The 10,742-nt window shown below is 37.0% G+C and overlaps 2 protein-coding genes across 2 annotated transcripts in view; both read left to right on the top strand.

Annotated features, from left to right (window-relative positions):
• The first annotated feature begins 3,307 nt into the window (after positions 1-3,307).
• On the top strand, positions 3,308-4,107 carry LOC119595833 (cuticle protein 7-like). Its single transcript, XM_037945022.1, has 3 exons — positions 3,308-3,334; positions 3,541-3,627; positions 3,729-4,107. Exons 1-3 carry the CDS (start codon positions 3,323-3,325, stop codon positions 4,056-4,058), a joined length of 429 nt encoding a protein of 142 aa, XP_037800950.1. The 5' UTR covers positions 3,308-3,322; the 3' UTR covers positions 4,059-4,107.
• Positions 4,108-8,893: 4,786 nt separating this feature from the next.
• LOC119586795 (adhesive plaque matrix protein-like) overlaps positions 8,894-10,742 on the top strand; it is an 8,597-nt gene continuing 6,748 nt past the window's right edge. The window contains 3 exon segments of the mRNA XM_037935518.1: positions 8,894-8,942; positions 9,106-9,192; positions 9,299-9,640. Of these exon segments, the coding sequence (XP_037791446.1) occupies positions 8,931-8,942; positions 9,106-9,192; positions 9,299-9,640 (441 nt within the window). The 5' untranslated portion in view covers positions 8,894-8,930.

The raw sequence follows: 10,742 nt of genomic DNA, 5'->3' as shown, positions 1-10,742 counted from the left end.
TTTATATTTCGGGAGGGAATAAATTATTTGGGACAATTTTCTTCTTCTTGATGCCAAATAAGCCTATTGCAGAACTGCCTGTTTTCATCAACTATATCCAATAAGCCAAAGCTATTCAATGAATTCAACAGGTCGTTTTTATTGGCTCTGACAAGTAGAAATACATTAGAAAATCAAGCTTTCTTTATCTGTTAGACTGTTTGTTCATTCAGTCAATAGATAAATCAGCTTCATAGATAGATAAATTAGCTATATTCAATATATATTCAACAGATGAATCAGATATACTGTAGAAGGAGCAACAAACAAGAAATTTGCGAATTATCGATATTCGTGCATCACTTTCCCTGTAACATGGCTACTCTTTTAATTAAGCAATTTTTTTTTCCCTTTTTCTTATCTGGGAACACATTGTTTATGCAATCCCTTAACTTCGGCTGTTCAGCAAGATATATTTTCCGTAATATGATGATACATCATTACTATATGTATATATATATACTCACCTTAATGTGTATTTGGCTCTTTTATGGGTCTAAATGACTCTTTCCTTAACTGGTGCAATCTTGAATTAGTGGATGTCACATCTGACATATGAAAAAGATATATGTTATTTTCATTTATCCATAATTGTGTGTGTGTGTGTGTGCATGTGTTTGTGTGTGTATTTGTGTGTGTGCAATTTATCATAATGCATACAGATCAACGTACTAACGTTCTTGATAAATTAAAATTATGTTTCGGAGTTCAAACCGATTTCAAACTTAGCAATTCTTCCACTTTTTACCATTTATATTTTATTGATCTTTTTTTGGTATATCTACCCTGTGGTGTTACTGAAATCAAGTTTTATTTGTCAATTCTAGCCAACCTTATACGATAAAGAAACAATAGGAAATAAATATCTCAGGGAACGGCATACGAACTCACACTTCATTCATGGGTAATTAAGGTATGATACTTACTTTCGCCGTCGCCAAGGTGAGAGGTCGGCTGGACAGTGGAAAATGGAGTGGCTGAGGAGAGTTTACGAAAGTCACGCTGTATAAAAGGCAACGGCTCGACGTCTGATGCATCTCAGTTGATCTGTCTATTTTCAACATGTTTTCCAAGGTAGGAATCGAGTCTAAGTGAGAACATTATATAAGCATATGCATACGTTCACACACACATATGTGTGTGTATAAGCATGTATGTATTTGTATGTATCATGTTATACATTATGTATGTATATACATTCATACATAATATACTGTATCCACTGTATATATAATATTTTTCCCTATTTCAGACCGCCATCGCTCTCGCACTTGTGTGCTCCTTCACAGCCTTCTTACGATTACTCTCCGGCATCCTATGATGTAAACAATAGCTTACTTTCTAAGGATTTTTGTACTTATATCTGCTTAGTGAAAGCTTAATTTAGAATTTCTTATTGTTTAACTCGCAAACTAATTCTAAAATGTCTTAGGCTCCTGCTAAGTACAACTTCAGCTATTCTGTCAAGTCACCTACACTACCAACGGCGACTCTGGCTACGTGGCTGAAGTCAGCTTCGAGGGTGAAGCCAAGTATCCCGAGTACCATCCTGCCCATGCATACAAGCCTTCTCCTACCTACAACTCTGCACCTACCTATAAACCCGCTCCTACTTACGCCTAAATGTATTCTTATTTATTAAACAGTAATTCTACGGTATCACCTGTCGATCCTCCCTTCCCATATGTGTGTGTGTGTACTGTACAAATATTTAAATGACACTTGTGATCGTACAAGTGTTTACATGTATGTTTATAAATCAGTGAATATATGCATAAACTGCATATAACCATGTCAGAGTAGAATTCAAGAATGTCGAAACAAAATACAAAACCATGCATTTCAGATTCGGAAATGGACACCTTTGCAAAGAACCATTATGCAAATGATAGGCAGATCTAATTATTACACGTTGGGTATTGGGCACGGATCAGGGTTAGATGTTTAGATTCTACATGACATTTGATCATCCTTAACAGAAGGAACGACTACAAACACGGGTGAAGAAGTACATGTATAAAGAGATTTCCTAGAAAATGGTAAGCCATTCAGAAAATAGTGCCAGGGTAGGTCATATTTTTGTCTCAAAACGGTGTTATGAGTGGACAATATTTGTGCTCTTATGTGTCTGAGACTGTATATAAGTGTAGGTATGTACATGAATTCTATGGAAGTACCATTCTCAGAAGTGTAATTGAGATGTGTATATGTGTGTGCTTACGCAATTACCAGAATATGAACTCAGCAATTAGTTTATCTATTTACATATTACTATCAGCAGCAGACCTTATTATTCCCCAGTAAGAAAAAATCCCCTCCTAATTGAGGTATATCGTGTTAAGAGGGGGGTAATTTAGTCGGGACGCAATTCATATATCCTCATAGCATGGTTGAACCTATGTAACATGTCCTTTGTAAAAGCAATATGCAAGGCTACTCTTCAAGTCATTGCATTCTTCTTGAGCAGGTAATTCATGTTTAGGAGGAAAAACAGCCGACATTTCTAGCACCTACTGGTCAGGTAGAAAGGGAGAAAGGGAAATAATTTACTCGGGAAGCTACTAATAAGCCTTTACAACACGGTTGAACTTATTCAGTAAGGCTTTACCGACCGCATTGGGTATACTTCTGGAGTAAAATACACAAACACACACACAGATGTGTGTGTTTGCGTATCCGTGTATACACAGCATGTACATTAATGTATGTATTAACCTTACCCACTACACATTCGATCGTTTCTGCTGATTTTAATGGCTACACTTTTAGGATTAGTCTACCCGCTCATTATGTTTGTAGTTCATTTCACTAACATACACATGCATCCATACACATACATATACAGTATATATATATATATATATATATATATATATATATATATATATATATATATATATATATATATATATGCAAATCTCCACACACAAACATATATATATGTGTGTGTGTGTGTTGTGTGTGTTTCTGTTTGTGTGTGTGTGTGAGTGTGTCCATTTATATTTATGGACTTATTTCCCATAGACATAAACATTTCCTTTCTTATCTACTTCTCAGTGTAAAAAAAAAATGAACGGCACGATTTTACCTCATCAAACGAATTTTGTCCAAATCACCCTCAATCACAACTCAACTTATCAACTCCTTACCTTCACCCATACCAAGGTTAAGGTAGGTAACAGAGGGAGAGGGAGGGACTAAGGGGCGTGTCTGTGAGGGACACGGAGTATAAAAGGCACCTCAGCCTAGTTCGAAACATCACATTTGATCCATCCTCTTCATCATGTTCACTAAGGTAAAAGATCTTTATCATAGTCGTTTTGTCAAAATGCAGGAGTTTCTTTATGCTTTTTTCCTATTTGTTTATACATGTCTAAACATCTTTTTTATATATGTATACATGTATATATCTATATATGTATGTACACACATGTATATCTATATGCATGTGTATATATAGATTGATAGATAAAACAGTTAATTATTGAGTTCATGTTTCAGGCCGTCATCGCTCTCGCCCTTGTAGCCGTCACTCTGGCTGCTCCTTCACAGCCTTCCTATGGATATGCTCCTCCGGCAAACTATGATGTAAGCTCAATTACTATAAATTAAGAACTTGGTTTCTTATCCTATAAATGAACTGTATATTATTGGTTCTATTCGACACATATTAATTCGATTTTCATTAGGCTCCCGCTAAGTACGACTTCAACTACGCCGTGAAGGACGACTACTCCGGCAACGACTTTGGTCACCAAGAGGCCCGTGACGGATACGACACCCAGGGATCCTACTACGTCCTCCTTCCCGACGGTCGTCTGCAGAAGGTCGCATACACTGTCAATGGTGACTCTGGTTACGTGGCTGAGGTCAGCTATGAGGGTGAAGCCCAGTACCCCGAGTACAAGCCTGCTCCTGCCTACAAGCCTGCTCCTGCCTACAAGCCTGCTCCTGCCTACAACCCCGCCCCCGCTTACAAGCCAGCCCCTGTCTACAACCCTGAACCTACATATGCCTAAATTAAACCAATATTTACAATAAATATTTATTAAATGAAGACTATCAAAAGTCGTTTCTATATTTTATCCTTCAGAATAGGAAGTTGAATGTAGTGCGCGCGCGCGTGTGTGTGTGTTTGTATGTGTGTGTGTCTGTGTGTTAAATCTGATATATTCGGGACGTAATCAAATTATTTGACATGCTTCTTGATGCCAAATAAGCCTATTGCAGAACTGCCTGTTTTCATCAACTATATCCAATAAGCCAAAGCTATTCAATAAATTCAACGGGTCATTTTTATTGTCTTTGTGATAAGTAGAAATACATTAGAAAATCAAGCTTTCTTTATCTGTTAGAGACTGTTTGTTCATTCAGCTATATTCAATATATATTCAACAGATGAATCAGATATACTGTTGAAGGAGCAACAAACAAGAAATTTGCGAATTGTCGATATTCGTGCATCACTTTCCCTGTAACAGGGTTACTCTTATAAGCAAAACTTTTTTCCCTTTTTCTTATTTGGGAGCACATTGTACTTGTTTATGCAATCCCTCAACCTCGGCTATTCAGCAAGATATACTTTCCGTAATATGATGATACATCATTACTATATATATATACTCACCTTAATGTGTACTTCGCTCTTTTATGGGTTTGTTTGTGTATGTGTGTGCGTGTGTGTGTGTGTGTGTGTGTGTGTGTGTGTGTGTGCAATTTATCATAATACTTACAGATCAACCTACTAACGTTCTTGATGATTAAAAGTATGTTTCGGAGTTCAAACCTATTTCAAACTTAGCAATCCTTCCATTTTTTACCATCTATATTTTATTTCTCTTATCAGTATACCTACCCTGTGGTGTTGCTGAAATCCAGTTTTATTTGTCAATTCCCTCCAACCTTATACGATAAGGAAACAATGGGAAATAAATATCTCAGGGAACGGCATACGAACTCACACTTCATTCATGGGTAATTAAAGTATGCTACTTTCGCCAGAGTGAGAGGTCGGCCGGACAGTGGAAAAAAGGAGTGGCTGAGGAGAGTTTACGAGAGTCACGCGGTATAAAAGGCAACGGCTCGACGCCTGATGCATCTCAGTCGATCTGTCTATTTTCAACATGTTTCCAAGGTAGGAATCGAGTCTAAGAACATTATAAAATCATATGCATACGTTCACACACATATGTGTGTATATAAGCATGTATGTATTTGTATGTATCATGTTATACATTATGTATGTATATACATTCATACATAATATACTGTATCCACTGTATATTTAATATTTTTTCCCTATTTCAGACCGCCATCGCTCTCGCACTTGTGTGTTCCTTCACAGTCTTCTTACGATTACTCTCCTACGTGGCTGAAGTCAGCTACGAGGGTGAAGCCAAGTATCCCGAGTACCATCCTGCCCATGCATACAAGCTTGCTCCTACCCACAATTCTGCCCCTACCTATAAACCCGATCCCACTTACGCCTAAATGTATTCTTATTTAGTAAACAGTAATTCTACGGTATCACCTGTCGATCCTTCCTTCCCATATGAGTATACATATAAATGTGCATATATGTTTATGTGTGCGTATATCTGTATGTGTGTGTGTGTGTGTGTGTGCATTATATATATATATATATATATATATATATATATATATATATATATATATATATATATGTGTGTGTGTGTGTGTGTGTGTGTGTGTGTGTGTGTGTGTGTGTGTGTGTGTATGTATGTAAACATCTACTATATTTGGACACACATAGATATGCGTGTGTAAATATGTGCGTGTGTGTTTGTGTGTGTGTGTGCCTGTGTGTGTGTGTGCAAATAATGCATACTGCACAAATATTTAAATGACACTTGTGATCGCACAAGTGTTTACATGTATGTTTATAAATCAGTGAATCTATGCATAAACTGCATATAACCATGTCATAGTAGAATTCAAGAATGTTGAGACAAAATAAAGATCCATGCATTTCAGATTCGGAAATGGACACCTTTGCAAAGAACCATTATGCAAATGATAGACAGATCTAATTATTACACGTTGGGTATTGGGCACGGATTAGGGTTAGATGTTTAGATTCTACATGACATTTAATCATCCTTAACAGAAGGAACGACTACGAACACGGGTGAAGAAGTACATGTATAAAGAGATTTCCTAGAACATGGTAAGCCATTCAGAAAATAGTGCCAGGGTAGGTCATATTTTTGTCTCAAAAGGTGTTATGAGTGGACAATATTCGTGCTCTTATGTATCTGAGAGTGTATATAAGTGTAGGTATGTACATGAATTCTATCAAAGTACCATTCTGAGACATGTAATTGAGATGTTTAGTTATGTGCATGTGTGTGTGTGTTTACGCAATTACCAAAATATAAACTTATTAATTAGTTTATCTGTTTACATATTTACATATTACTATCAGCAGCAGACCTTATTATTCCCCAGTAGGAAAAAATCCTCTCCTAATTAGGTGTATCGTGTTAAGGGGGGGGGGGATTTAGTCGGCACACAATTAATATATCCTCATTGCATGGTTGAACCTATATAACATGTCCTTTGTAAAAGCAATATGCTAGGCTACTCTTCACGTCATTGCATTCTTCTTGAGCAGGTAATTCATGTTTAGGAGGAAAAAGCCGACATTTCTAGCACCTACTGGTCAGGTTTATGTTAGCGGGAGGAAAAGGGGAAATAATTTACTCGGAAAGATACTAATAAGCCTTTACGACACGGTTGAACCTATTCAGTAAGGCCTTACCGACCGCATTGGGTATACATCTGGAGTAAAATACACAAACACACACAGATGTGTCTGTGTGTGTGTGTGTGTGTTTTGTGTGCGCGCGCGCGCGCGTGTGTGCGTTGTATATACATCTCTACATATATATATACCTAACGCACGCACGCACGCACACGCACACACACACACACACATACACGCACACGCACACACACTACGATTGTGAAGCTCGGTACCCCCTACTTATGCTTAAATGAAACAAACTTGAATATACATTTGATGACTATTTATTAATTAAATGAAAATTTAACACAATTTGTTGTTATTACCTATCCTAATAGATTGAAGGTTATATATTTACATATATATGTGTGTGTGTCTGAGTGTGATCTAAACATGTCATTTCAAATAATTACAATTGTGAAGTTATAATCACCTTCCTACATCGCCCCGTATAAGTGAATTTAGGCATGAGGAATGGGCGATTTTATAAACTGAAAATGACATTGCAAATGCAGGGAGCTCATCATTAGAAATAGTGAAATAGTGTGCAGACAAACATAGTTTAAAATGTCTATCGAAATCTTAAACATATAAGTTGCTGCTATCTGTGAAAAGAGGCTTCTTAGTGAAAGCAAAACCGAAAGAAAATAAAACTCATCATTGCAGAAACATCTGTGCGTACAGGTATGAACATAAAGAGATGTGCGCACGAAGAAACAACCATGAATTTGAGTTGCGTACGGTCCTAAACGACCTTCTGACGGCAAGTTCGTCTCCGCATTGTTTTGCCGTTTGGCTCTGTCCGGCACACATCAGCTATACGAAATTTCATTTGAAGTATCATCATTATTATCATTTTAGTATCTTAACCACCCCATTCCCATACACTGATGTGTCACTGGAAAGTCATTGCCGTGAATTCTCTTCATAAGTACTGGCCATGACAACCATAATGAAAGTATGTAAGGCAGAACCATCTCATTTAAGATATTTTGTAGTTGGAAATATGCCCATGCTTCTCAAGTATCACAATTACTCTTAACAATTATGGATCTAGCAATATTCAGCGGACCAGAATCGCTTCATTCAGGCAATGCAATTTAAATCAAATAAACATTTGATTAACATTATGAAGCCATAATATTTTGCTGCAACTGTAATTTGTGTTAAGAGATAAGACATCGCACGGGAGGAGGAAATCATTCTTTTGATGGTTCAAAACTCGTAATATTCTTTTGTATTTTAACCCTGAATATCCAACGTTACATGACATTTGCACAAAACTTTGGTGATCATTAACCTGCAAGCTGATTTAGGAACGAATAATAAAAGTGCTACTACAAGAGGGAGAATAATCATAAAGGTTTTGTAAAAAGATAGACTTAAATTCTGCATTGTTTTCAATGCCCAATATGGCGTCAAGACTGGAATATAGATGTTTATATGATTGCGACTATACATAGATATTGTTACATCAGGTTACTAGTGGTCATCAGAAGCTGGTCTTCATTTAAGGTCATGCATTTTATTGTGTTCTGCTTTTGGCCAGCTATAGAAAATATCACTGATACTCTTCTGGTATTAAACCTCCATAGAATGCAGATTGTTTGCGAAATCTAAGCATCGATTCTATGATGGTCTATGACTGGCCCAATATAATGGTATTTAGCCCTGCGCTTCTTGTCACAGTCTGATATTAACACCTTATATAACACCTTATATGGTATGCTGTGGAGACAATATTAATTTGATGTGTCATTTCTAACTGTAAAGAAAAGGAAACTACAATAAACAGGAATAATCACTGCTTAATAACACGCTGCGTCTATCTCTTTCTCACAAATTATCTTTATATATCTTCATTTTTATATTTACGCACATGTATCTGTGAGAGAGAGAGAGAATCAGAAAATAAGGTGAATCAAAATCACACACGGATTAGATAAATTCGACAAAGACTATCATTCTCATTTCGAACAACGGAAAGTACTTACGTCTTCCCCTACCAAGGTAAAGGTTAGTTACAGGAGGGAAAGGGAGGGGCGGAGGGCGTGTCTTTTTCTGTCACGAGTATAAAAGCCAACTGCTCAATTTTCTGAGTATCACTCGATCTACCTTCACCATCATGTTCACTAAGGTGAGAAATCCCTTATCCTTTTCATAATCCATAATATTTACCGCCCTAAGTCAAATATATTAGTTGACACACATACACACACATGTATGCATGTGTGTGGGTGCATGTACTATATTACATTAGTAATTATTTTCAAAACTTTAAAGTTTGTGCCTAATTTCAGACCGTCCTCGCTCTCGCCCTTGTGGCCGTAACTTTGGCTGTTCCTTCACAGCCTTCCTACGGATATACTCCTCCTGCAACCTACGACGTAAGAAGAACATTCCTATACCGATAATTTTATACATATATTTCATCAAGGTACAAATTGTTACCAATGTTCATATTTGATACATATTAATTTCACTTTTCTTTAGGCTCCTGCCAAGTATGACTTCAATTATGCCGTGAAGGACGACTACTCCGGAAACGACTTCGGTCACCAGGAAGCTCGCGACGGTTACGATACTCAGGGTTCTTACTACGTTCTCCTTCCCGACGGTCGTCTACAGAAGGTCGCCTACACTGTCAACGGCGACTCTGGCTACGTGGCTGAGGTCAGCTACGAGGGTGAAGCTCAGTACCCCGAGTACAAGCCTGCTCCTGCCTACAAGCCCGCTCCTGCTTACAAGCCCGCCCCTGCTTACAAGCCCGCCCCTGCTTACAAGCCCGCCCCTGCTTACAAGCCCGCCCCTGCTTACAAGCCTGCTCCTGCCTATGCTTAAGTGAAACAAACTTGAATATACATTTGATGACTATTTATTAATTAAACGAATATTCTATTACCATTCATGTGTATTATCTATCCTAAAAGATTGTTATTGTGAATAACAAGTGATTTCAAGTATATACATTTGTAAAGTTATAATCAGCCACCCACATTACCCTGTATGAGTGAGTTTGGGTATGAGTAACAGGCGACTTTATGAACTGCCAATTATGCTGCAAATACAGGAAGCTAATCATTTAGAAATTGTGAAATAGTGTGCAAACAAATGTAGTTTAAAATTTCTGAAATTTTATATATATAAACTGCTGCTATCTGGAACTAGAGGCTTCTAAGTGAAAACAAAAGATAAAAAATGTAAAATTCATCATTGCAGAAACATCTGTACCTACGGATGAGAACTTGATGATTCCCAAATTCAATCCATCTCCCAACGCTCTAACAAATATTGTGAGTTGTTTGAAGTAACTTTAGAGGCTGTTTATAGCATTAGTTATATACATAATGCTATATCTCTCCTCAGTGAGATGTGCACACGAGGACATAACCATTAATTTGTGTTATGTACGGTCCTAAACGACTTTCCGCAGGTAAGTTCGTCTCCATATATTTTGCCATTTGGCACTCTTGGATACACATCAGTTATGCGAAAACTTCTTGTTCGTATTATCATTATTATTATCATGATTATCATCATCATTAAGTAGCATTCAACTTAATATCTCCACACCCTAATCCCATACACGGATATGCTATTGGTAAGTCATTGCCACGAATTTTCTTCATAAGTTCTGGCCATGATAACCATAATTTCATTTAAGATATTTTGTAGTTGGAAATATGCCCATGATTCACAAGTATCACAGTTACTCTTATTAATTTTGGATTTTGCGTATTATAATTATTATTTTCATGATTATCATCATCATTAAGTAGCATTCATATCAAAATCTCAACCACCGTACTCTCATACACGGATATGTCTCTTCATAAGTTCTGGCCATGATAACCATAATGAAAGTATGTAAGGCAGAACCATTTCATTTCAGATATTTTCTAGCGGAAATATGCCCATGCTTCTCAAGTATCACAAT

The sequence above is a fragment of the Penaeus monodon genome, chromosome 3 (genome assembly GCF_015228065.2).
Source record: "Penaeus monodon isolate SGIC_2016 chromosome 3, NSTDA_Pmon_1, whole genome shotgun sequence".
In the NCBI taxonomy this organism is placed as follows: Eukaryota; Metazoa; Arthropoda; class Malacostraca; order Decapoda; family Penaeidae; genus Penaeus; species Penaeus monodon.
Note: the sequence above shows the minus strand (reverse complement) of the source record. Positions and strands in the feature narration are given on the sequence as shown.